Source organism: Kwoniella botswanensis, chromosome 1, assembly GCF_036426115.1.
Source record: "Kwoniella botswanensis chromosome 1, complete sequence".
In the NCBI taxonomy this organism is placed as follows: domain Eukaryota; kingdom Fungi; phylum Basidiomycota; class Tremellomycetes; order Tremellales; family Cryptococcaceae; genus Kwoniella; species Kwoniella botswanensis.
Genome location: NC_088599.1, coordinates 15,440,724 through 15,466,845, shown reverse-complemented (window position 1 = coordinate 15,466,845; position 26,122 = coordinate 15,440,724). Strand labels below are relative to the sequence as shown.

The 26,122-nt window shown below is 43.9% G+C and overlaps 11 protein-coding genes across 11 annotated transcripts; 6 read left to right on the top strand and 5 right to left on the bottom strand.

The window, feature by feature from the left end:
* Nucleotides 1-810: 810 nt before the first annotated feature.
* L199_005854 (uncharacterized protein) lies at nucleotides 811-1,307 on the top strand (the record flags this gene model as incomplete). The annotated part of the gene is made up of 3 exons (XM_064891557.1): nucleotides 811-900; nucleotides 1,023-1,172; nucleotides 1,284-1,307. The coding sequence occupies 3 exons, from the start codon at nucleotides 811-813 to the stop codon at nucleotides 1,305-1,307; spliced, it is 264 nt and encodes an 87-aa protein (XP_064747629.1).
* A 441-nt stretch (nucleotides 1,308-1,748) lies between these two features.
* Nucleotides 1,749-5,222, top strand: L199_005853 (uncharacterized protein; the record flags this gene model as incomplete). The annotated part of the gene is made up of 12 exons (XM_064891556.1): nucleotides 1,749-2,180; nucleotides 2,255-2,558; nucleotides 2,621-2,988; nucleotides 3,050-3,223; nucleotides 3,308-3,750; nucleotides 3,858-4,016; nucleotides 4,075-4,139; nucleotides 4,203-4,498; nucleotides 4,569-4,700; nucleotides 4,769-4,783; nucleotides 4,867-5,104; nucleotides 5,191-5,222. 12 exons carry the CDS (start codon nucleotides 1,749-1,751, stop codon nucleotides 5,220-5,222), a joined length of 2,658 nt encoding a protein of 885 aa, XP_064747628.1.
* Nucleotides 5,223-5,402: 180 nt separating this feature from the next.
* Nucleotides 5,403-7,327, bottom strand: L199_005852 (uncharacterized protein; the record flags this gene model as incomplete). The annotated part of the gene is made up of 7 exons (XM_064891555.1): nucleotides 5,403-5,506; nucleotides 5,611-5,983; nucleotides 6,083-6,168; nucleotides 6,237-6,420; nucleotides 6,509-6,901; nucleotides 7,022-7,104; nucleotides 7,234-7,327. 7 exons carry the CDS (start codon nucleotides 7,325-7,327, stop codon nucleotides 5,403-5,405), a joined length of 1,317 nt encoding a protein of 438 aa, XP_064747627.1.
* Nucleotides 7,328-7,579: 252 nt separating this feature from the next.
* Nucleotides 7,580-9,155, top strand: L199_005851 (uncharacterized protein; the record flags this gene model as incomplete). Its single annotated transcript, XM_064891554.1, has 4 exons — nucleotides 7,580-7,970; nucleotides 8,066-8,087; nucleotides 8,154-8,844; nucleotides 8,913-9,155. 4 exons carry the CDS (start codon nucleotides 7,580-7,582, stop codon nucleotides 9,153-9,155), a joined length of 1,347 nt encoding a protein of 448 aa, XP_064747626.1.
* Nucleotides 9,156-9,160: 5 nt separating this feature from the next.
* On the bottom strand, nucleotides 9,161-10,209 carry L199_005850 (inosine triphosphate pyrophosphatase; the record flags this gene model as incomplete). The annotated part of the gene is made up of 5 exons (XM_064891553.1): nucleotides 9,161-9,462; nucleotides 9,606-9,711; nucleotides 9,790-9,854; nucleotides 9,985-10,080; nucleotides 10,197-10,209. 5 exons carry the CDS (start codon nucleotides 10,207-10,209, stop codon nucleotides 9,161-9,163), a joined length of 582 nt encoding a protein of 193 aa, XP_064747625.1.
* Nucleotides 10,210-10,689: 480 nt separating this feature from the next.
* L199_005849 (uncharacterized protein) lies at nucleotides 10,690-12,334 on the bottom strand (the record flags this gene model as incomplete). The annotated part of the gene is made up of 5 exons (XM_064891552.1): nucleotides 10,690-11,561; nucleotides 11,638-11,922; nucleotides 12,028-12,121; nucleotides 12,199-12,230; nucleotides 12,298-12,334. The coding sequence occupies 5 exons, from the start codon at nucleotides 12,332-12,334 to the stop codon at nucleotides 10,690-10,692; spliced, it is 1,320 nt and encodes a 439-aa protein (XP_064747624.1).
* A 289-nt stretch (nucleotides 12,335-12,623) lies between these two features.
* On the top strand, nucleotides 12,624-13,412 carry L199_005848 (uncharacterized protein; the record flags this gene model as incomplete). The annotated part of the gene is made up of 5 exons (XM_064891551.1): nucleotides 12,624-12,778; nucleotides 12,845-12,917; nucleotides 13,018-13,137; nucleotides 13,213-13,278; nucleotides 13,350-13,412. 5 exons carry the CDS (start codon nucleotides 12,624-12,626, stop codon nucleotides 13,410-13,412), a joined length of 477 nt encoding a protein of 158 aa, XP_064747623.1.
* A 331-nt stretch (nucleotides 13,413-13,743) lies between these two features.
* On the bottom strand, nucleotides 13,744-14,981 carry L199_005847 (uncharacterized protein; the record flags this gene model as incomplete). The annotated part of the gene is made up of 5 exons (XM_064891550.1): nucleotides 13,744-13,810; nucleotides 13,878-14,025; nucleotides 14,096-14,342; nucleotides 14,523-14,912; nucleotides 14,976-14,981. 5 exons carry the CDS (start codon nucleotides 14,979-14,981, stop codon nucleotides 13,744-13,746), a joined length of 858 nt encoding a protein of 285 aa, XP_064747622.1.
* Nucleotides 14,982-15,425: 444 nt separating this feature from the next.
* Nucleotides 15,426-18,407, top strand: L199_005846 (uncharacterized protein; the record flags this gene model as incomplete). The annotated part of the gene is made up of 8 exons (XM_064891549.1): nucleotides 15,426-15,822; nucleotides 15,891-16,055; nucleotides 16,114-16,378; nucleotides 16,438-17,161; nucleotides 17,249-17,610; nucleotides 17,789-17,906; nucleotides 17,975-18,103; nucleotides 18,195-18,407. The coding sequence occupies 8 exons, from the start codon at nucleotides 15,426-15,428 to the stop codon at nucleotides 18,405-18,407; spliced, it is 2,373 nt and encodes a 790-aa protein (XP_064747621.1).
* Nucleotides 18,408-18,879: 472 nt separating this feature from the next.
* On the top strand, nucleotides 18,880-24,012 carry L199_005845 (uncharacterized protein; the record flags this gene model as incomplete). Its single annotated transcript, XM_064891548.1, has 11 exons — nucleotides 18,880-19,138; nucleotides 19,265-19,402; nucleotides 19,461-19,516; nucleotides 19,598-19,788; nucleotides 19,860-22,134; nucleotides 22,250-22,376; nucleotides 22,468-22,585; nucleotides 22,644-22,771; nucleotides 22,897-23,120; nucleotides 23,198-23,460; nucleotides 23,592-24,012. 11 exons carry the CDS (start codon nucleotides 18,880-18,882, stop codon nucleotides 24,010-24,012), a joined length of 4,200 nt encoding a protein of 1,399 aa, XP_064747620.1.
* A 287-nt stretch (nucleotides 24,013-24,299) lies between these two features.
* On the bottom strand, nucleotides 24,300-25,901 carry L199_005844 (uncharacterized protein; the record flags this gene model as incomplete). Its single annotated transcript, XM_064891547.1, has 5 exons — nucleotides 24,300-24,362; nucleotides 24,465-24,637; nucleotides 24,720-25,262; nucleotides 25,405-25,699; nucleotides 25,842-25,901. 5 exons carry the CDS (start codon nucleotides 25,899-25,901, stop codon nucleotides 24,300-24,302), a joined length of 1,134 nt encoding a protein of 377 aa, XP_064747619.1.
* Nucleotides 25,902-26,122: the final 221 nt, after the last annotated feature.

The window sequence follows — 26,122 nt, the reverse complement described above, 5'->3', positions numbered from 1 at the left end:
AGAGTGGGGGAGACTGGTCGGAAATCAAGATGAATTTTCCTGAGTTGGCTGGGAATAGGAGTGCGGATGTATGTATCAATCATTGGATAGCTATGGTAAGTGTCATTATGAACTGCGTATACATACTTTGCATTGAGAATTGAGTGTGGACAGATATGGATTGAGCTGACGAGATGTCAATCCAAATAGTATAAGAGGATGCAAAAGCCTCGAAATGGGAATCGATCATAGACCATGCTAGGTGATCAAATGATCAGAGCTCTCAAGAGGCACAGTCAGGACCAATAGGATTCATAGCTACACTATTGGTTGAAAAAGATGCATCCTCTTGATTACATTGATACATATTTTTGGATGAATGGCCCTTCGGTCACCATCTTCTGTCGGATTGGATCGAGCATGAGAATCGTCCGAACTATTTCCGGATATTAGGCTGAAGGGTGGAATAAGGAGTGATGTCTTTCGCACAATTGGTATCGAACAAGCTCGATTGCTTGTACCTGTTATTTCCAAAACCGTCCGAATATGGATGCCCTCGAAGTGGATCACATCCTTTGGATTGATGTGATTATTTTCGGTGCAGCATCGGTAGTCAAGGTAACGGAATGACCCTATTCCCCCATGAAGTTGATGTTCAATGAAAGAGACTCGATTGTATCAGAGTGTTATAACTATGGCCTTCTGCAAATATTCCCATCTCTCGTCATATTCAGATTATCCACCTCAATCTGTTTGCCATTCATATTCATCTATCACGGTTCTCTTACGGTACTTTATACCATCACCACTCGTAAACACTGAACAGCCACCATGCCTACCAAAAGAGAATACTCTTCCGACTCGGAAGAGAAACCTAAACGCTCAGTATCGGGTTCATCCAAGAAATCTCGAATATCTCAGGTGAGTGTAGAGCCCAATTTGTCAATCTCATCCTTCTCTCATACACACGAGATACCTACTGCATCTTATACCTCTTCTGCTACCACTGCAAGGAGAGACAACTGACAGAGAGTCCTAAACAGGGTAAAAAGCCATTCACTTCCGAGGAAGAAACCGCATTTCTCGAAATTATCGATGAAATCGTTAAATCAAATTTGTGGAATGCTGCTAAAAATCGTTTTGAACTTGCGGATAGGAAACAAGCTAGTATTCAAGGACATTGGGAGGCAATAGTGGGTTTTTACCATGTCTCTTCTGCTTCTCCCCCAAGTCATTGACACTAGTCTTAATTGTAGGTATCATACCTTGAGCTGACGTGACATTTTATTGTCTGATTATCCTAGTTTAAGAAGATGAAAAAACCTTGATCGATGGTTATCCCTCTTACAGGTATACATACAGGTTTACCATCTTGGTCTCTCTTTATTTATATAGTATATATCTATATGAAATACTATGCTTGACCATGTCAATATACTCTCAATTCCTGGGCATTGGGCAATGGGAGTTATCTACCTTGAAGTGCCATACTCGTATACAGCTCCAAAGGGATTGAAGTCTGTCACAAACCTCCTTTGTCCTTCTGTCACTGATTGTCGAAAATCGTTACTTCCATTACTCCCATAGGCTGTTGTCTTCATCTTTACTCGAATATATTGAACATCCTGGTTAATTTCATCATTCAAGCGTCGAAAGCATCTGACACTGACCCATCAATCCATTCCGCCACAGAGCGAGTCCTCGATCGGATCCGAGACGACCTCCACCTCTTGTGTCCAAGCGTAAACAATCAATCACCCTTCTTCACCATGTCAAAAGTATCTTTCAAGGGGGGAGATACACTCATCTCACCTGATACACCCATACATACAGTCCCTGTCACCACCGCTACCACAGCTTACACTGAAGATCCCATTCCGACCGACAGCGAAAGTGAAGGTGAACGAGAGACGGAGACGGAGCCGGACTCTACTTTCCCCGCTTCTGCACCATTTACCGCTGAATGGAATATACCCAGGTCAAAAACCAAGTACAAGAAGGAACACAAAGAATCTGATAGTGCTACGGATATATCAACCTCGGAAACAGGATTGTCCCTAGGAGAAAGTGATAGTGAACGAGACTCGACTGATGGAGGTACAACCAGTGGACTTCAGGGATCTTCGACTTCAACGGCCACCGACGAGTCTGAGATAGACAGTCCCAGTCCATCAGAAAATCAAGGAAGACTCAAAGACCAAGTAAGATCAAGGGCGATACCTCACACAGTAGGAGGAAAGGGAAACACCAATCTTCAGCTGCCTCGCTGTCGAAGAACGAGAAATCATCAAGAAGGGATTTGAAGGGCAAATCATTAAGAGAAGGTACCGGCAAGAACACGAAGATAAGGACAGAAGCTGTAATCGGCGGGAAAGAAGGAAGAATTAGATCGACCAGTAAGCATTCCGGCTCACAAAGCGTCGAAGAAGAGGACGGTGAGGAGGATTACTCTGACAGTGAAAGCGGAGAAGAGGATCCATCCACCGCGGACGAGGAGGAACAAACAAAGCCACCTATCCAAGCTAGACAACGGAGTCAGAGAACCTGGAAACACGAGATGATCCGCTTAATATCCTTATGTGAGTGTTTCTTCTCGTTCTCGTGTCTCAAACCGATTAGCGCTGAAAAGACCGAAATGTAGATCTCGTACCGGTCTTATTGGCCATACCTACATCTCTTCTCCTGTCACTCAATATTCAGCTCCTCACACCTCTCTACAATTCTATGCCCCTTTCCCTGCACACCACACCGCTCGATATTGGATATACGATTTTATCAGCCTTGATATACTGGTTTATCACACTATCAAGCTCTGCAAGAGAAATCATATCTGCAAGGGTATGCCTCGGGTTGGCCGCACTAAGTGGAGATATGGTAGCAGTCTATGGTAGACGGATTGGTATGTGGTTGGGTCTTCTGCTGGGACCGGAATACGGTGCGGTAGCTTCTAGAGCGGTGATGGGTATGGGTATCGTAGGAGGTGCTTCGGGTTTTGCATTACTTTGCTTCGTAAGTTGTCGGTTCAATTGTTCTCCAAGAGTACTATAACTTATTCCCCATTTAATCTTAGGATCATATATCCCCTATACTACCTGCAACCAAGCCTACAGATCGACCCAGGAATTTAGGTTCGGCTCTTTACAGAACTGGGTTTTACGCATTTCATATTTTCACTTTTGAGCGGATATGGACGAGTTATCTAAACAGCAACGTGTCCATCCTGAATAAAGACCCAGAGAAAACCGTAAGTACACTGTTGTATGAATATCACATGTAGGGTGACTTAGGTTAATTGATTTGCTGACCGTTGATCCATTGGATATCGTAGATCTTATTCCTCTCATTACTCTTGACTACGTTCTCCCTATTCCTAAGATCTAGTACATCTTCTACCCCATTCCCTACTCGAGTCAACATAGTTCTTGCGAAAACACTCAAAAGATCCAAATCTACCTCTTCGAAAATGACTAAAATCTTACCCCGTCAGGCATTCCCTCTTCTACTTCTATTCCGAATACCCCTCTTAATCCTTGCACTACGACAACAAGTGTTCCTTCGTCCTTCACTGAACGAACCTTACCTGACGGCCAACGGCACATTGAGATTGATAAGTTCGGAGAGAAGTTTGACAGGACAGGTCGTAGTGGCTGAAAATCTAAAGGATGGATATAGGTTTATGAGATGTGATCATTCGATTTTAGGTGGTAGATGGATAAGGGAAGTTGCAGATCGACAGGCTAAAGATGGTAAAAGGATTGAACAGGGTGATTCGTATGTTTTCTATTTTACTTTCCTCAGCATCTCAAATACCTGATCGAAGATCAAATACGTCAGACCCATCTGGCATATGGGGGAAGCTGATAAGACGTACTGTGTAGGATTTTCGCCACGTTCAATTTACAGGAGATAGCTGTCTTGGCTCATCGATCTGATCCCTCGGAATCACTCATCAGGACTTTGCAGCTTACCACTGACTTGGAAGTCAGTTTGGAAGGTGAAGTGGAAGAAGAGAAATTGCCAGAGAGAGCTTTGATCATGTCCATTGACTTACTTGTTTTGCGGTCAAGATATGAGCTAATGTGAATAATGCAACAGTGGTCTTGGCGTAGGGATAGCCGCTTCTGCACTTTCCAGAAGAGGGTTATACGTGGATATCGTCGGTCAGTCCTCGGTCCGGTAATAATATATACGTGGCTCGCTGATGCCATTCTTCTGGAAAGCAGAAATCGACCCAGCAGTCTACCTGGCGGCTCAGAATCATTTCCAACTCTACACTGCCAACGTCGCATCGACCAATATTATGGACGGATCGAAGTTTGTCTCTCAATTAGCAGATATGAAGAAAGCCCAATCTCGACAAGTTGATGAAGTAGATGGAGATTCGCTGGTGGTTGTGCCGATGTGGGATTACGTCGTACAGGATTGCTTTACCGGTGGTAGGGTCCCTGGTGAGATGTTTACTAAGGAATTCTGGCAAGATCTAGGGGAGTTGGTGAAGAGTGATGGCATTGTAGCTATGGTAGGTGCAAGAATCTTAGATCTCAAAAGGTTCGAAAGAAGCTGATTGATACTGTGAAATTGATATACAGAATTTTGCCGGTGTACTTGGAAGTAAAGCATCAAGAGCTGTTTTGGTCACTTTGACGTCGGTCTTCCCGCAATGTAGAGCTTTCGGGGATGGCTTTGAAGTGAATCAAGGTCCGGATGATTTAGTTAATATGGTATGTCAGCTTATATCTCTCAGAGTCCTGTGAACAGTCCAAGCTGACCTTGAGTCATGTGATGTTAGGTGGTATTCTGTACTGTAAGTGATCGGCATTCAGAAGATTCTAAATGTAGCTGAATGAAACAAGCTGATAATCACCTTTATATCTGATACAATTACAGAAAACATATTCCCCCTTATTGACTTTCCGTCCGCCAACACCATTTGACGGTCTCCGATCGCCCCTTCGAGCTCACGTATACTCTACTTTCCATCCTCATGAAATTCAGCTGGATAGTATAATATCGGAAGAAGATGTTGAAAATCCAGAATTGCATCTTTCCAGAGGACAGGCAGGAAAGGAACTTAATAAGTGGCAAGTTGGAAGTAGTCTTGCCACTTGGAGAGCAATGAAGACGAGTAAGTGTATTCGTGTATTGACCATCCATCTGTCCCATAAGAGGGAGATTCGTCATGCTTACTTTGTTAATGTTGATTTTGTATAGTATTAACACCGGAAATGTGGTTGGCTTATTGACAGAGTTTTGCATGATTCATTCAATTGTTCATTCGTTTTCAGACATACAATCATATTACAACATGTATAAACAGGTTTACAATAATATCAAAGGCATCCATCATCGTCACGCAAGTCGACCGCCATCTCTTTCAGTCACTCAACTACACGTAGTCTGAACCTTCAGTGTTCGAGTACAACTTAATCAGTTTGAGTCTTCGTATCATCTCTATAAATCATTACCGAACATATACCACCGCTCTTCTTATCTTGTTCGACGATTAAACCGTCGAACCCAATCAGCTCTACGTAAAATTCAGAATCACGATATATCGTCAGCAATCTCAATCACTTATACATTTTGTTCACGCATGTCGCTCAAGCGTCGATAGGTATTCAATATACTCACTACTTTGTCCTAAATTCGATATTCCATCCAAACCACCTTCTACCAATCTATCAAGTATCATTGCATCTCCCTCTTCCTCTTTTTCTTCCTCCTTAGACGTGCTGGGACTTTTGGACGATTCGTTCTCCGACAGAGCAGCACTATTAGGCGAACCATTTCTTTTCTTCTTCTTCCCACCGCCTCCGCCTCCATTCCCTGAAGGAGGAGGTGTAGGTACGCTCAATCTGATTTGTTCTACGTACTCTTCCGCTTTCTCGCTCTTGGACAAATGTGATCTGAAGGCTGATACCTTGGAGGTGAGGTCGAGTTGACCTGAAGGGGTGGGAAGGATCCATGGACATCGGGCGTACCGCTGGAAAAGGGGAGTTTCAGGCTATGTATGTCATATCGTCATTCAGTATTGAGTCAGAACACTAGAGAGAGAAAAAGGGGAGGGACCGGGTTGTGTTGGTTTAAATATGGTTGAACCCACAATATTCGAATGACATAGGATCTTCTGTACGACTCCATCTTTAGATATCAAAAAGTCTAATCCGTATTGAAAGTAATTCCAGAAACCTAATATCATGATTATTATCAGCTTGTATGATCTATCCGACGACATGATCAGATTCAACTCAACTCACATGCTCCTTTACCATCTTGATGATCACCACCACCTCCCCATATTTTCGACAACCTATCATCCTCTTTCCAAAATTTTCTCAACGGTGCGCCCAAGTCCAATAACAAATCTTGAGAGGTGGTTTCACCGATAGTTATAGGGATGATATGGTCCTCGTCCAAAGCTAGGGTTATACCCTTATTTGGCTACCGTCATAATCAGATCGTAATCATAAGCTCCTTCTGTTCATAGAAATATAAATGCCTTTGGACGGGGGAAGTTGATCGAGCTTACCTGTATAACACAACTGATCAATTTCGGTTCCCACTCCTCATCATCCCTTGGTCTCACTACAATCCTCTGAACGACATCTTCCCTTGGACCAAAACCCGCGTCTCCCAAGTTATCCGAGCGAAGTGTAAATGATATACCTGGAAAATCCAATTTATCGCCCGCCTTGGAGATGAACGTAGGTCCCATTAGTCTACCTACACGAGCTCGAGTCAAGGGCATATGCGCAGAACTCAGAATTTGAGTTTCGTATGATAGTTCTAGATTATTGCTCGAGGATGATGAATGCAGAGGAAGGGTGATGTTTATAAGGGATAGGAGTTGGTATATTGGTGATGGCGGGAAGTAGAGAGTGAGATAGGGAAGATGGACAGTAATGGCTGATTTGTGTGGATTCTATTCATGGTCACCATGGAAATCAGTATGCATTCTCATAGGGTTATATACCCATGACCATGAGTAGGAAATGGAAGATGGATCGAATGCTATCAGACAGATGTCAAACACCACACTCACATCTTCATCCCATGATACTTCAACTTTAGGATATTCCGTCCGGTGCGTACGTATAAGTTCCAAGACATGCCATAAATTATCGCCTACATGTCAATCATACTGACTATCAGTATATGCCTATAGTACGCCTCATCTCCAATCATACGTTACTTTTGATAGGGCGATGGCAAATCACCAACAAAGGGACGAGACGAGTGAGAGCTGTAACATACCGAGTTGGAATATCCCGACTCCTTCTCCCGGGGTGACCTCGTACGTGGGATTCAAACTTGTCGGCTTGAGATTCTGAGTACCGACTTCTATCATCGCTATCGCTATCGTCTGTTGAACGTGGTGTCGAGAGATATCGTGGAATGATCAATGATCATCTCGAAGTCTTTTGTTGTTGTTTCAGCCCAAGTCAAGTTCAGTCAAGTGATCGCTCTTACGTCATTACCCCTCTGACACGAATTAGCTTCCCGATGACTTTTTTCAACCTCGTTCTGTTTACTTTTCACCTCACATCCCCAATATATGATCTAGGCAAGAGCTCTGTGGAACAGAAGGCAGCTGCCGGTAATGTCCACACCAGAAACATCTACATCGCCTATACAGCAGACTCCACCTACAACAGTCCAATCTCCACAAGAAGACATCGACGCCATCCTATCGTCCCTCTCGGCACGAAGCAAGAGGCGTCTTTCTCTTCGGACGATACTGAGCTCTTATAGATCGCAAAATAACCTCAAAGGCAAGACAAAAGCCTCAGTGGACGATGACCAAGCTATAGCTGAAGATGAAGAAGAGGGAGAGGAGGAGCAGGAGCACGTGTTTAAAGTTGACACCAGTGAGAATGAGACGTATGAGAAATCGAAAGGCGATCCAATACAAATAAACAAGGGACAGAAGAAAGATGTGAATGTAGAGGAAGAATGTCATGTTGAGTTTGAAAAGGAATATGTATGGGATGGTGAGTCTGTCCAACTATATTATTCATCGTTACGCGCTGTTCACTCGGCTCTCTCAAAGATAATGCTGATCTTATGCGGTGCCTACGATGTGTAGTGTTATTCGAGAATCAACGAGGGTGAGTGGGATCGATATTTTACCATTACGAAAGGGACGGTAGCTGATCGTGATTCTCATGAACCAGAATATACATCATGGGAAAAGGTTATTTCTCTTCCCGAGGTTTACTCCCCGCCGACCCCTCAGCATTCACCCGACCGTCCAATCATATTCCCTCAGCTTCAAGTCTGAGCATGAGAACGAGCATGGGCAAGAAACGGTCAAACCAACAGCTCGACCCGGGTACTTCTGCTCCATCGCTCTCCTCTTCCTCTCAGCGTCCAGACGGACGTCAGACGGGCAATCTTACACGATCAAACAAAACGTCTTACACACTCGAGAGCTATCAACCGCCTTTACCAGATTGGCAATACCTCACACCGTGGATGATCAACATGCGCACGGGCACAGATGAGCTGGGATGGAGGTATAATGCGTGGTTCAGGCCGAAAGGGTGGTCTAGCCATTCTGGACCGTTGGGTTGGGGTGGGTGGGTAAGGAGAAGAGAATGGATTAGACTTAGAGCTGTTGGCGTCCCTGAGACCAGATTGGTCGATATGCAAGGAAGAGAAAGAATAGAGAAGAAAGCAGACAAACTCAAGGATGTTTTGGGTAGTGAAGAGGTCGATCAGAACGTTCAGGGGATATTGGTCGTGATGGGGAAGATGGGGTTGGATAGACAACGATTAACACTTTGGAAGAAATGGCTAGAAAAAGAAAAGAAGGAGAGCGAATACTGGAAAAGGTTGGAGATTCTTTGTGGGGATGAACAAGTTGTGAGTTAAACACGATCATTCATGAACTTATCTATATATACATTTATTGTATCTAATCGTCCTTCTAGCTCAACATTCTACGCAAACAATTCACCTATCCAACCGTCTCCTTCCCTCTATTCTTAGATATCCTAAAATCTCATTCTATCAAAATACCCGACTCGTTCTATAATATCTCCAATTCCAACTCTGAATTTACCAATTCACCGTCTATCCCTTCCACACCAACTTCAATTCATGAAGATAAATCGCCAACCCAACTTCAGCAGAAAGCCCAGATCTCATCTACCTCTCCGACCTCAAAGCAATAAGATACCTAATTCCCCTCTTTCGCTTTATCCTGAAGATACACCCTCAACTTCTCCAATGCTCTATACCTATGCGAAATTTTATTCTTCTCCTCACCGTCCATCTCGGCGTAAGTCCTCTGACCACCCAATTCAATAGGTTGGAATATCGGATCCCAGCCGAAATGCGTTGGACCCCTCGCGGGAACGATATTACCTTCTGTCCTTCCCTCGAACAAGATTGGTTCTTGACCTGGTCCAGGTGAATAGGCGAATGTACACAATGCGTGGGCTCGAGTGGTATTGAAGCCTTTGAGGAGGTTGTTAAGTCCTAGATCAGAAGTAAGTTATCATCGGAATAAATATAGGTTCATAGTAATGTTGAATTTGAAACATGTTTGGTTTGTTCATTTGTTGTAAAAATAGATAGATATGCGATGATCATGCTGATGCATTTTGAACTCTGTCACTCACCTTCATGCCCTAAGTTCCCTAAGAAATCTTTGATATAAGGACCTGGTAAGCCATTGAGAGCATCGAAACATAATGCTGTATCTTCTGTTACACAAGCTGTACCTAGCTATATTCCATTATACATGATCAACCAATTAGCATACTCTCGTACATCGTGATTGAATGAGTTAAGGTTGGTATATACCTTTTCAGCTGCTATTTTGACTTTTGCTATAGCTACTTCCTGAGTAGTACCTTGAATCTCCGGTACTATAGTAGTTCAAACGATTCTCCTCAGCTCAACGGTTCTTGCAATGTACCATGTGGAGTGAAGATGGTACTTTCAGGACTGGCGAATTGGTGAAGTGGAAATGTAATTTGTAAAATAGTGATGACTTACCATCTACAGCTTGCGAAGTGACGCTCACTTCACTATCTCCAGAAGCCAAGATAGCTTGGACCTCCTTAAGCTTGTTGGCGTTCCCGGTGACGAATACTACTCAGGCAAAGGCAAAACATCATAATCAATGATCAATTTTGCTTCATGTCTCGGCCGACCCGATCCCTATGGAGCGCAGATGAATCCTGCGATGAGAAAAAAAAAAGACTCACCAAAAGAGGTCATTATGATGTTATCTTATGTCCGGTGCTTACAGATGTTGAGTAGAGGTTGCTGAGAAGATCATAAAGAGGGAATAGATATCGTAGGCAGAAGCGAAGTTGACTGACTTTAACTCGATGATAAATTCGGTGCGATTCACAAGTAGGACATCCTCCACTCTGGTGTCGATTGGTGTCACTCCGCCCCACTCGGACTGACCGAGGACTAGGACTAGGACTAGACATGCCTCGCTTGAAAGATGCCTACGAGCCGAATACCCCATAAAACTACGTGCATGCAAGCTACATGATGATGGCCATGAATCTCGCAGATGTCCATCAGCACGAGATAACGGATATCTACATACTGTTGATAGATGCCTTTGACAAGGTTCCAACTGAGATTCCGAGGTTTTCTTCGTCCTCCCAAATCTGATCCACGGTAGTGTACATGACATGTCCTGGTATGTTACATACATATTGCGTCACAATGCAAGTACTATACCTATGACAGATCACCCAATCCTTCCAAGAACCTCTTATACTCATCATCCTCTCCCTCCCCCGTTCCACTGGTCCCATCCACTTTCGGCTGATCACCCAATACACCCTTCAATTTACTCATCAACCCCCCACTACCACTGTTCTGTACCGTTCTCTTCCTCTCATCACCTTCTTCATCTATCTCTCCAGCACCAGGAGCAGCATTGATTATACCTCCTCCGGGACCTGTCTTGCGTTTCTTCACTCCACGAGGAACGAACACTGTCGCTTCCTTTCTGAGATCTCTCAATACTGGGGCAGCAGATATTTCACCTGCTCCAGCTGGTTTAGTCACTTCACTTGTGCTCGCAATAGCTGAACCAGCTATCGTAGGGGCGGGGGTATCCGTAGCACTGGAAGAAGGTGGTCGAGCAGGTAAGGCATGCTGAGCAATCCTATGTCCCTGATATGTCTGTGTGGGAGCATCACTCAGTGGGTCCTGGACCATGGGTGGAGGTCGATTATGCTGTACATGTCGTGGTCGGAATGTACTTGGTCCAGCTTGCCCGTATGGTTGAGAGTGTGAGTGAGCATGTAGTGGGACAGCTACAGGACGAGGTAAGGGTGGTCTGAATCCTGTATTTGGAGGTGGGAAAGGCGGTATACTCGAACCGAATCCCATTCGCATAGGTGGTGGTGCAGGTACAGCGGTAGGTTTTGGAGGTGGTGGACCTTCAGGTAATGGTATATCATCTGAATCATCCGAGTCGTCTGAATCTTCTTCTTCTTCTTCTTCGGCGCCTTGAGGTGGTGGTCCCTCGGGCATTACGATATCTTCATCATCTTCGTCCTCCTCCTCATCTGATTCCTCCTCTTCCTCTACTTGATCAGGAGCTGAAGTATCAATATGATATATCAGCTTGATTTCACCCATTATTTTCAGCTGACATTGAAGCAGTAGTCCACTCACTCCTCTCTCTATATGGCAAACCAGGAGGAGGTACCCCGAAAGGATTATAAACCGGATCATAATAAACGGATTTCTTAGGATCTCTCAATCTGCCATTCTCGTCATACAGATGTTTCTGAGATTCTTCCCTTGTTGTTAGACCACCTTCATTCTCTTTCGATTTACGTACTCCGAAGACTCGATCTCTGGCTTCGGGATGTTCAGCCACATAGGCTTCTTTGGTCTTCTTGATGTATGCGAGTTCAGATTCGAGCTCGGATAGACGAGTCTTAGAGGATGCATCGGCTATGGACAAACATCCAAATGCCCCGGAGTCAACACCAATCCAATGTCAAGCTACGCTTTGATCTCGGCCTGAGCTAGTTGGTCAGCTCAAGTTCGCAAACTCACTTTGGGTTTTGAGATACCTGATATCCGCTTCCAACTCCCTTGTATCCTTTTTGACAGTCTGCGCTTCTCGGACTTTCTTCCTTTCTTCTTTGTTCTATTTTCGATGTAAGAGATATCAGTATACCACCGATGTCTTGTACGAGTCTCAGGTATAATCGGGTAGACACATACCTTCTTCAACTCTTTCGCTCTCTGTGCTTTTCCTACGAAATATCAAAAAGGTTGTCAGTTTCCACTGGTGATCTCACATCAAAGGATATACAAACTCACGGAAAGCATCAGCTGGGTTGCTACTCTTCTTTGCCATCCTGCGATCCCTCCTTACGGTTTGCCTACTGGACAGTTGTCGTCGGCGCTTCACTGATGAAAGAGGTTCTAAGTTGTGAAGTGGTGTTGGTACTCGAGTACCACCTCCACTGCTCGTATGTCATATGTCATATGTCTATACACTATTCCTGTTACCCATTTAAGCATCCTCCCTTCTCTGGCTGTGCGTCATGAGTGACAACAACAGCAATCAATGCATTCAACAGATAACGTATAATACCGTCCATACATACTCGGACACATTTCAATTATATATTATACCCCTTACGATGTCAGAGTACGCCTTCCGAAAGATCAACATCGACGCGCTCGAGGAAGACGTCTTACTTCCTTCGGACCTTTACGACCCGGATCCAAGAGGTCCAGATGGGGTGTTGAGTGATGCTCAGAGGAAAGCAGGCGAAGTCAGGAATTTGGTTTCTAGGTGGGTACCTTCCTTAATCTGAGATCATTTGTGATAATGTCAGTCGCTGATGCGAATGGCGTATAGGGGCGATATACCTGGTGCATTAAATACGATCTTGTCTGAACCTCCTTATGGAGATGGTGTGGACGAAGCTAAAGTGAGTCCAAGTATACTTATCCTTTCAGATACATCCGCAAATCAGTCTTAGTGATACATCACTTGGTGATGTAATTATATTGATGATGATGATTTCACAGGACCTCACGACAAATTCCCTTCTTCTCATACTCAATTCCACTCGAGCATCTGAGATCCCGACTATCCTCAAGAGTCTAGGTCAGGAACAACAAGATCACCTCATGGCTTATATCTACAAGGTGGGTCATAAGTCCACATCTGTCACTTGCTGAAAAAGTACTAAAACCTGTCTTATCTTGTTCTTGTGCAAATAGGGAATGGCAGCTATAGGTCAAGGTTCGGACGTATCAGGTTCGGTATTATTGAATTGGCATGCTCAGGTATGTTACCTTTCACTCTTCCTCAATTCAAGTACATGTATGCTGATCTGTCTTCATTTGATGATTCATAGCTCACCGAAGTCGCTGGTGTAGGCTGTATAGTCAGAGTAATGGCAGATAGAAGGACTCTTTGAGTGCGCTCATGATCTTATTTAAGAATCATTTGAACGCTGGAATCATGTTGAAATCCATTTTCATATTTTTTCCTTCTATACATATAAGAAATAGACCATAAAAAATATGTCATGTAGTTGTAAAGAAAATCTATTTATCGAAATGGTGCAATTCCATGTCAGATCCAAAATCCACCGTCTTCTCCTTTCTTTCGGAATCCGCCTATCAATTCGAATCAGATCGTTCCAGCTCTAGTTTCACCAAACCAATCTTTGCACTCTATTTTCACTTATTGCATGCCTCACCACAGGGTAAATCAATCCGTCCTCTCGTGTGTATCCCAACGCTGACCTATTTCTTGCCGTATCGAGTCTTCTTACCGAGATCGAATGGCACGTATTTGTACTTGATCATGTGTCTATCATACGTCACAATCTATCATTAGCGGTTGGTTCAGCCACACAGGAAGAGGTTCTCGTACTCACTGAATCTGTCTTCTCATTGTTAAGCCGAACAGAGTCAAAAAGTAGATGACCAAGATTGGCCAATAGACCGGGACGTCAGTGGCTCGGGTGATGGTACTGAGTAAAGCGAGTCCGGTAGCTTTGGTTGCTGAGTACCAGAATTTGAATTCTAAGTAGACGCACAGACAGACAGACGAAGTTATCAGCAGATATCGACGTGAATATAAACATTGACTCACCAGGTAATCTCCTGATAAAAGGTCTAAACTCTTCATCTTCACCTCCATTGCTGAATCCACTCATCAACCCTTTCAATCCACCAGGAGTGGTAGGTTTGTTCTCGTGCGCACCGGGTAAACCAGGTGCACCTTCTTCTACATCATCGGCAGCTAGATCTTCAGCTATGGAAGGGTCAAAACGAGGTTGTAAGAATGCGAGGAATAGGTTGAGCAGGTAGATTGCTAGAGCATAGCAGACTATGTACCACTGTGAAGAGTAAATGGCATGTCAGCGAATCACAAGTGAGGTAGATCAGAAAGTTGACACGGTTGATCACTGAAGTGCCAGTCGAGAATTAGAATGGTCTACTTCGCCAATAAGCGGGATAGAACGTCCGACAGACACTCGGAGCGATGTAATTTCAAGTTGAGAAAAAGAAATACTCACTCCCTGTCTCAATATCACATTAAGTGCAAAAAGCAAGAACAACCCCAAAGTGACCAGCCAACGTTCCATCACATGAGGCGTAGACCTATCCAACAACGCTTGAAACTTCCTGGCGTAAACATTCGTGTTCTCTTTCACCATCTGAGCGACATTCTTCTCTTCTGGTAGACCACCTCGTATTCCGCTTCCTGGAGTTAAGTTTGGGATGGGAGCAGAAGAGTAAGAGTTGGGTTGCATACCCGCTAGACCTGATCGAGGAGGGAATCCTGATCCCGGTCCACCGATTGGTCCGTGGTTTGCTCCTTCTGGGGCTGGAGATTGGCCATGACCAGGGGGAGGGGCAACACCGGGCGCTGGATATGGGTTTACGGCAGGGTAGGAGGGACCGTTCTGAGGTTATGCAGCTAATGTCAGATTTGAACATTCTTCTGTCATGAAGGCAAGTAGACTCACGTTCATTATGGGATCTTGTTGTGATAGACAGTTGCAAACAAATGAATTTACAAGGTATTAACATATGTTTTGTGCAAATATCTCATGCTCATACGTGGTAAGGAAGGAACGCCAACAACGCGCAGAACAAGCTTAACGGGGACCATTATCAGTCCACACGTGGTACTTTGTTACATGAAGGAAATCCCCACGTCATGCTGTTTCTGCTCAATTTACGTAACCGTCACGCTCTATGTTTGGTTTGTGTGTTGTGCGTTGTGAACTAGGTAAGTTAACAAGTGAGAATGTTGAACGACTTGGGCAATGACAAGACAGATTACCATACTTATTCGTTGCCTTTGCAAATGATAACAATCACATACGGATACAGGACGAAAGACGAACGATAAAGAAGAGACTCTCCTGGTCATCCACCATACTCTCCCACCGAATCCATCCTACTTCCTCATCATGAACACCCTCTCTTCCTCGGCACCCTCACAACCTCATCTTCTCAAGCGACTGCAACATTTATCCTTGAGTTCTCCTACTTCGACCTCTCTGTTCTACTCGAGGCTATGGTATGCCCTTCTCCCTCCCACAGAAAGCGATCATGATTCTTTGCATACTCTGGCACTATGTTTCCTTCAATCCGATGAACCGTATTCAGCCTTGCATCTGGTAAGAGATTCAGCCGGCGTAGATCATCCCGACGAATCCCCTATACCGACTTTCGACCCGTCGAAGAGGAAGCAGATACCATGTTATGCCTGTGCGACGATAGTCGCGAAATGCTGCCAAAATTTGGGAAGGTATAGTGAAGGTCAAGCTGTCTTGAATAGAGCTTTGAAGAGATGTATCCCAACAAGTGCGTCAACTTAGCTAATATCTTGATCCCATTATTGTGAGGTATTTTATAGCTAATCCTGTGATTAGATATACCGACGCCTTCTCCAGCATCGACATCGGCTTCTGCCCATCTGTTACTCGCTTCATTATCGCATAAAGGCAAAGCTCCAGAAATAGCTATAGAGAATTATCAGAAAGCTTTACAGGAAGATCCATGGTTATGGGAAGCTTTCACAGGTTTATGTGATATTGGTGAGCGATTTCCTACCCTTATGTATGACCATCATGCTTATGTGCCATTGTGACCTAGGTTCACCACCACCTATAGAAGCTATTTTCCCGGATCCTCCTGCTCCCTCGAGAGCGTCATCAACCCGAACCTCTCGTCCGCCAACTATGTCGCCCAATCCAATGCCCAGAAGCTCAGCTTCCGAGATGCCTGGGTTCCTACCTGCCCGCAAAGCCACGATACCCGCCAATGGTGGTGTTGGGAGTGGTGGATTCTTCACGCCTGATGTCGGTAATGGTGCGGGTGGTTCAAGGTTGGGAATGATGGGCAATCCGTCTAATTGGGAGTGAGTCATATTCATCTATCGGGCGTAAGGCTATTCTTGATGCTGATATTAGGGCGAAGCACACCATCGGTAATGGGAGATACGACCTTTCAGCTTCCAGATCAACCTTCTCATCCAGCTGCGCCCAAAAGACCTCTTCCGAATTTGCTTTCCAATTTCATACCGTCCACTTCTAACTTATTACCAGCCTCTTTACGTTCGAACTCAGCCACTCCTACCAATCAAGCTGAACCGTCCAAACCTCCCGCGATGAAACGCGCAAGAGGTAAAGATGCCGCGAAAAGAACCCCTGAACCTTCAGGCTGTCTGAACGGGATGAATCTGCCTTTAGCAAGGGAGCTGAGACCAAATGGAAATTTGAAATCGGTCGAATTAAATGGGAATGGTATACTAGATAATGATGGACCAGTGAGAAGAAGCTCAAGATTGAAAAGTACCGGTAACTCCAATGGGACTGGTTCCAAACCACCTCCAACGTCAAAGGTGACTACTAGATCTCGAACAACGAGATCAAGATCGATTACATCGACTACATCAAGTCAAACCAACGATATTTCCTCTCCACCAAATTCTTCATCTCTCGATATTCAGCTTCAATTAACGGCAGACGAATTCTTGCGAGATATCATAAGGAAATGTGCTAAAGCCTATAGATACTTGAGCTTGTATCAGTGTCAGGAAGCTATAGTTGAGCTGGACGGATTACCTGATAATATCAAAAGTAGCCCGTGGAGCTTGGATATAGTTGCGAGATGCTTCTATGAGATGGCCGATTATGTTCAGGTGGGTGGTAATTTTACCTCCGAAGATACTGTATAGGCATCTTATCTTGTCCGACTGACCGGATACTGATAAGATTGATCACTGCAGGCACGTCGAGTCTTTGCCAAATTGCTTGAACATGAACCATATCGTATACAATCGATGGATCATTATTCCACCTTGCTTTGGCACATATCAGATCCACCTTCCCTATCTCATCTATCTCAGAGGTTAATATCGATAAATAAAGAATCACCTCAATCTTGGATATCGACTGGAAATTGTTTTTCCCTACAGAAAGATCACGAAGAATCTATGAAATGCTTCAGACGCGCGACTCAAGTGGACCCTTCCAACTCTTACGCCTGGACACTGTGTGGGTATGAGGCGATTGAGATGGAAGAGTACGATCGAGCTCTAGGGTATTTTAGGAATGCTATTCGAAGCGAGGGCAGGTTTTATAATGCTTGGTGAGTGGTCTTCCCATTATCACCAAGGACAGTGATTGTTTGAGCGTGTGGTAGCGTAAGAAAAGGTCGGTCTCTCAAACGACGATGGCTTGTCGTGATACGATGTGGTCGGAGCGTGTCAGATTATCAACAAAAGTCAGAGAGGTCATAACAGCTGACCTATTGCACCATTATTTAGGTACGGTATGGGTCTTGTATACATGAAAACGGGGAAAATCAAATATGCGGAACATCACTTCAGGCGAGCTGTCGATATCAATCCTACAAACGCCGTATTATTATGTTGTGTCGGCATGGTGAGCGAACACCTTTTCTTTCTTCCAGTGGATCTGAACACAAGACTAACGGCTGATTTATCATACAGGTTCTTGAACAATCCGATGATGTTGTCCAAGCTATCCACTTCTACGAGAGAGCTGTACATTACGCACCTACCAGTCCGATGGTTCAGTTTAAGAGGATCAGAGCTTTGGTGGCCTTGCAGCGATTCGATGTGAGTTTTCACACCGAGTAGCCAGATGGTCTAGCACTCTACCTCAATCTGGCTGATTGCTAACTATGATTGATTTTTATATGATAAACAGGAAGCGATAACCCTTCTCGAACCATTGTCCAATCACGCACCGGACGAAGCCAACATCTTCTTCTTACTCGGTAAATGTTACTTGCGCAAGGACAGAAGATCAGAAGCTACCATTGCATTTACAACCGCAAGGGAATTACAGCCTAAACTTGAAAATGCCATTAAAGCCACGTTGGAAGCTAACGGCGAAGAAGAGGAGGATGAGGATGATTAACCAAAACAAAGTAACGTGCTTGTTTATTGTGCTTTGTGCGTAAAATGATTGGCTGGAAAGAGTATATTGCTTGATCCTTGCATATTGGAAGATACTCGTGTAACTCATGTAGCATGTAGTTTTAAGTACATTTTGAACTGTACTGATGTGTAACCTAGAACAGCTTTATTTATTATTGATATGCTGCTCAACTACATGACGAAAGGGGATACTTCATTCGACCAGAGAGGTACTTTCCCCATCCTTTGTTGATTATCTATCATAACAAAGGAAGGTTGATTTTGCAATTACGCCTTCTTTGATTCAACCATCTCCACTACGACTACTGACGTTATCATCCATCAATCATTTTATACTAAATCACACAATTGACTTGTATTTCAGGTAATCCTATCTCCCATCAGGGTCACATACATACATACATATATTATATATATATATATATATATGGACCATCGATCTTTCCAACAAGATGTCAAATCATCAACATCAGCATCAGCATCAACGAAACTTATCATTCACTGCTCAAGGGATGAACCAATCGATGAAAAGCGATAAATCACTTGTATCCTCCGGATGGATAACTACCAATACTTCTTCATGGGCCAGTACGAGAGGGTTGTCAGGAACAATCGGTCCTGATAGACCGCCTTTGGCTTGGGCGGGAGTAAGATATCAATTGAGGGAGGATAATGAGCTGGTTGAGGTTGATGATAGGGGAAGTGGGGGAGGTGAGTTGACTCTGCTTCAAGCCTCCCTTTTCCTTTTTTCGTTCACTTTTCGGTTGAGGGTTTCCTCAACTGCATTAAGGCCAGTGACGAGAGCTGATACTGTCGGTTTTTGTGATATTCCAATAGCTGGTCATTGTAGCCAAGCTGTACTCATCACATGTTTACATCTATCCCATGAGATGGGTCTGAGAGATGTAGGTCAATATGCCTGGACGACACCTTCGGTCAAAGATCCAATGGGAAGTATGATGAAGATTATGAAACGTGCGTTTATGCCACAATTCAATAGTGGTGTTTCTACTTCGCTGACCTATCGAGATAGAATATTCACAGCAGATCAGAGGTCTATCTAAACATTCTACATTGGATTGCAGGACCGTAAGTTCTTTTCCTAATTCGATCATTCCTTCCATGTATCCTGCTTCTTCAATGTCCTGTTCACGATTTCTCCACTTTTAGGCCCCCGACCCTTCCAAATTGGTCATCCAGCATCATTTACAACGAGCTCGTCAACAAGCAGGCCAAAACAACTACGTCGCAGTCATCTACAATGGTCATGGGATACAGGAACCACCGACCGAACAAGGCGAACTATGGTGTTATGATAGAGGGTTCGACGAGTGTTTGCAGAATGGTGGAGGACCTACCGAGTGGGTCCCAAATTCTTCTTCAATTACTTCGCTATCGATTTCTTCATTTGACCGATCGTGCACGTGAACAGATATATCCCCATCATGCTATTTGATGTACTAGCTTGGGCCGGCTCTTCAACATGTTACGTATGGGATGTATCATTCTCTGGACGATTCATCAAAGCTGCTTTGACCGAAGCTGAAGAAATCGACAACCAATTCAAAGCCGCTGCCGCTCAAAATCCTCAAATTGCCGAAATCCATCCACCGGTCTACTCAAGACGTCAAATCCATTTCGCATCTTGTGGACCTAATCAGACCGTTCCTAGAATCAACGGAATGCCAGATGATCTATTTACAGCATGCTTGACTAATCCACTACGAATCGCATTGTTATATCATAATTTACAGACTTTTCCATTGACTAAAGGTGACGGTTCAAGTTCAAGTTCAAGTTACGTTCCTCGAAATTCAGAATATATGATACTTCTTTGGGAAAATATGTCTTCAAACTTGAAAGATCGATTATCATACGAATTATTATCGATTATACATACCATTGCATGGCAGACATTAGATGGAAATGATTATCAGAAATTATTTGGTAAATCAGGTGATTTAGTCAACAACCTTTCGTCTGGATTTATACTTTCTCAAAGGGTATTCAGCTCTTACAGGGTTAATCCGGAAAGTACACCTACTATACCCAGCTCGACTGGACATACTTTATGGACCACTTGGGATTTAATATTGGATAATCTGTTTGAACAATTACCCAAGTATTTCGATGAAGGTATAATCGACAATTCGTGGGAGAAGGATTTGAAATTAGTTTCTTTCATGCAAGATCAATTGGAATCAATCACGACTGCTACTACCTTATCATCCGAACCCTCTGGATCCACTGGATATTCCGGGTCGGGATCGGGTGTGACCAAAAATGGGATAGGTATGACACCTTCATTAAGTAGATTACCTATCATTTGCGCTGCTGCCATGACCAAGCAATTCCGTCTTCAAGCTTGTCAAGCTCTCGATTCATGTTTGAGAATATTGGATATAAGGGGTTTAGCACATGCAGTCCAAGGTGGAGCTTTGGACGTAGCTGCTAAATTATTAGCTTTGGAAGATCCTCAGATTAAGAATCAGTTGATATCAATATGGTCTTCACTTGTACGATACGATTTAGCCGTATTGGCTTTGGCTAAAGAAGGTCTCACGTCAGAGAAACTCACAGACGTACCGTCGGTAAAGTTCTTTTTGGGTGCATTAGAAGATAATCTAGTTAAAGATGTCAATGTGAATGGGAAAGGGATTGAGGAAAATATGTTGGAAGAAGATGAAAGGATAGGTCTAATTATTCAAACTGCCGCTGTACTGAGTACGATAGCGAATTTTGTCAGTGGACGAAAAGCACCGAGATTCGTCATTAAGACTTTGAGTATGTCTGGAATCATGTTGAAGAGCGATAGGGAATTAATGAAACAGTGGGGAGCACTTTTGATCGCTGAAGTATTAGGTAGTTTGGATCAACCTGAAGACGGACAAAGTGATTTAGGACATGATAAAGGATTGATCGATGGGTTGAAGATGAATTTGATGGATATGATCGGATCAAATACGGTCGAAACCAGAGCAACAGCCATCTACGCTTTATCAAGATGGATACCTAAGTCCGAGGGGGCGATGGGAGCAGAGGGATTACAATTGGAGATGAAACCGTCTTTAGAGATTGTAAAGGTCCTATTGAACCACTCGGAAGATGAGGGATCGCCATTAGTAAGAAGGGAAGTGGCCAGAATGTACATGAGGATATTGAAGGTGGCGGATGGATTTGCCGAATTGGCGATCTGGATATCGATCTTGCAATCTGCCGTGGAGTTTATACCCCACACGAGGAAAGAGGTTGAAGAGACTATTGTTAATACAGGAAGAGGTCTGGGGATAACGAAGGATCAATTGGAAATTATGAAGACCTTACAAAAGGTATTTCAGGTCGCAAAGCGATTCGAAAATGATCCCGATAATCATGTCAACAAGATTGTAAATAACCCCTTGGATGCTATATTGAACAAACTACGCAAACATGAGGATGAACAACAGAAACATTGGAGACCAATTTCGACGTTGGTTTTGAACGGTGATAGAGCGGATGATGGTATGAAATGGACAGAGGAATTGCTGAAGATAGTCATAGAATCAAAATATCATTTGGTCGCGAATTGGCATAGAATTGAAAGTGACAAGGAAGGTAAAGTGGAAGATCACGATGAGGACAAGGTGAAGAAAGGGAAAGATGAGCGTAAGAGGCTGAACAACGAGCTATTCGAAAGGACTAAAGCGGTCTTACAATCTTACTTAGCGGTGAGTCCCAGATTCATGTGGTTCCCATCCTGAAAAAAGTGCTACGCACTCATTAATCTTTCTGTCTTGTGGCATTGAAGCTGATATCTGAGCTCTGTTTCTGGCTGGTCAATAGGCTGGAAGAAGACCCGACCTAATTCCTGATAAGGTGATGACCTCTCAAAGTGGCGATTCGAGAGAAAGAACATGGACATTGAGACACCGAGTACTAGAAGACAGTATGGTCGTAGCTGAACAACAGGGTAAGTCGCGCAGAAAGAGAAAGGATCGTACTCTATCTCGAGTGATGCAGTATGTGAATTGATATTTTCAACTAAACATACTGTATCTTAGTCGGTCTACCTTGGAAATGGGCCATCAAGAATATTTCTGCACCTGATCCATGGACAAATATGACTTTCCATTCGTTCCATAGTACTGTCATGTCCTGTAATAGGAGTCATGATCTTCTGTGAGAATCAACCATCCATATAGAGTAGGATCAAAATGCTGATCGGTTTTCATTGTAGATTATGGGACTGGTCAACTTCACGTAAGACGGGCCACGTTCATCTTGACTTACCTTCGACCGAAGCGATTTCATCTGCTAGGTTCGTGAATGAACTGCACGAGCAGACTGTCATCTTAGCTGAGATAAGTGAGTAGTACCTTCTCCTATCACGCTTCATGTGGATTGAAAGTCTTCCATTCACCCTGCCATGCCCGGTTCGTTCAGATGAGGTGAGCTAATGAGTAAATTCGACAACGAATCTTGTGCTGTAGCCAACGGAGATATCCATATCCTAGCGGGACCACAAGATCCCTCAAAGATCAAACCTATTGCGAATTTTCGAGCATTAGACTTATCATCACCTAAGATCGGGGCTGATGTGGAGTATCAAAGGCGATTGATCTCTACATGGTACAGGTCCAGTGGACTATTATGTGTAGGCGGCAGTAGCGACAAGGTCAACGTTTGGGATTGTCCGGCTGAGCGATGTGTTCGGGTGAGTTTGTGGCATTGCTTTTGCTAATAGTGACGATGATAATCCTCAAAATACTAATGACCTGACTTCATCCACAGGCATTGAACACCGAATCCACCGCTCCTATAACCACCCTAATTACCGAACCTGTATCTGGCAATTTGATTTTCGCAGGTGAAGCAGATGGTCAAATCAGATTATTCGATCTCAGACAGTCAAGGAAAACAGCTCTGATATCATGGAGAGGTGATTCATGCTCGGATATGGATCGTGGAAGGATGACGAAAGAGGCTGTGAGAAGAACGGCGATCAATAAGATTGGGGTGGTATTAGGTGAAAGTAAAAACATCTCTTCTGCTTGGTGAGTCGATCTCGATGCACATTACCTCAAGACCGTTCTCAGGCTATCAGCAAAATACTTATTTGACTTTACTCTTCTGTGACTATTCTAATATACGCAATGTGTACTGATTATAGTCCATACATATCCAGTGCCAACGGGATGATCAACACCTACGATCTCCGTACACTGTCCTCACCCATCGAATCAATCTTATCCCACCCTAACGGTATCTCCTACGCCTCTTTCCAAGCTCACTCGGGGCTCTTATCAACCATTTCCAATTTGCACTGTACCTCGCACGATGATCCTTCAGCAGATTTCGCTTTACATCGTACGACCCAAGGACACCTCTCACCCGTTACCGCCGAAAGCATCTCTTTCGGTAATCAACCTTCTGAAACGCTCAGCGGGTACTTCAAACCTTATACTGTTATGCATCCCCTCCGACCATTTCTGGGTATAGGTTTTGGGCATACATATTATCTCAGAGGGTGTGGAGTAGGGAAAGGGGATGATACGGATTCAGGAAGTTTTAGCTTCATAAAAGCTCAGGCTACAAATATCATATGAAATGATAATCATACGTTTCGCAGGTCAGCTCTAGTATGTGTATGAGACGATAATGCATTTACGAAATTTACACGTTTATACAATTAGGGTATTGGAAGGTATCAAATAAGTAATGGAATCATAAGGAACTGTGCAGACATAGAAATGATTGATGCTCTGTATGTAGAAGCAAATAATGTGAAAGGTCGCACGTATGCTGAGATGTGGTTTACATACATTCAAACAACATGAGTGGTAACAATAGAAGGAGAGACAGCGTCATGAGGTGCAAAGATATATGAACAAAGCTACCAAGTCGAATTCACAAATTCATGTAGGTTGAAAGGTTTCCCATTCGACTGTTTGAAGTACTATATAGATAGCGCAAGAGAAAAGAGGTCAGCATTATGACCACAGGTGGGTTAGGGATCAACAGGGGAGAGAAGATGGCGGGTCAACTCAGTATGACACACCTCTTCCAAATGTTCTCTACCTTTCTGATCCGTACCGTGACTACTCAAGCCCAAATCATCAGTCGTCGATATGGGTCTCGGATCGATGCCATGATCATTCATCAACTTGTACAGTAACGTTGTCCGTCTTGCGTAATTTTCCAGAGCAGATTGAGTAGGTTTATTCTGAGATTCTACGGATCAAGGGAGTATACAGGATGATCAGCACACTATCGTAAGGAACATCCAGAGATTGAGTGATGAACTCAAACTCACTAAGTATAGCTGCGTTTACCATCTCACTGAGTCTTATCCTTCTCTTCTGATCTAAGAACCCACTCAAGATGCTGTTCTCAGGATTGGAATAAGCGAATAGTGCTCCCGCATCATTAATCTCCTTGAGGAATATCGCACGTATCTCTGGTGAAAGACGTTTAGCCTCGGTATGTAAACCTTGCGCGGCACTCAGAGCGTTCGTAAGATTTATGCTGCTCGTCGAACCGGTGAGTGAACCGGCGGATGACGAAGGTGAGGAACCACCAAGAGAGGATGGATTAAGGGGACGAAAATGTTCGATGAATTCTTGAATTTGTAGATTCAATTTGATATGTGCCGGATCGGTCGACCGAGGTAGTACTGGAATAGAGTGATTTGAAGGACCCGGATTTGGGCTCAGACTGGTATATCGACTGAAATGAAATGCATTACCACTTCCATTGGTGATTGGAGAAAGGGACTCGTTGAGAACGGATGGGAAATGAGTGTTAAGTAGGTCGACGGACTTGGAGATGGACCCATTGAGAATGTGATCCAGGATAGCTATATTAGTGTAGGGCATAATGTCAGTTCAAAGTCGATCCCGAATGTTCTAAGCTAGATAAGTTGATTCAGGTGTTATGGAACTCCGAAGTGGAAAAGAATGACTGTCACCTTCCCCAGATGAGGGAGTCAAATCACTAACCTCGCCTCTTCTCAATCCCTTCCAGATCACTCTCATCAAACTCCACCCCTTTCCTCTTCACAGGGGATTTACCAGCTTTCTTATCCGGTACTTCTAATCCAACTTCCAATTCGTCATCTTCATCGCGATCGATGTCCATACTATCCTCGCCATCATTGTCAATATTCCCATCACTATTCTGTTCTTCTTTGTTGCCATTACAATCTCCATCCCCGTATCTGAGTTTCGTCCGGGACAAGATCCGGGCGGTAGAGGAGTAGGCGGATGTTTCGATGTAATTGAGGATGACGTCGTGCTATCAATGATGAACAGGAAGGTTAGCAGGATATCAATTTAGCGATAGAGATGGGAGAAAGGTCATGGAGGGTGCTGCTAGTCTAGGATATCGAGAGTAGAAAGAACAGGAAATAGAGTCTGGGATGGACGTAAGGACTTACCAAAGAGTACATGTCAAGGGATGAGGATGAGGATGATGAAGAAGAGGAACTTCCGTTCATCTTGAGCGGGTAAGTGATTAATCGGCGTGGACGTGTAGTATAGGAGGTTCTCTGGCGATTCCTAGAGTGGAAGTCCTGGTCGCGATGTGCTTGTAAGCTGCTATGTGAATCTGAGATGATAGTTGAACGATGAACGGCGGTGATGATGTGCTGAATGGAATGGACTGTTCTTATCTGTTGCTGCTGGTTGCGATTTAGCCGGTTATGATGAGTGCGAGTAG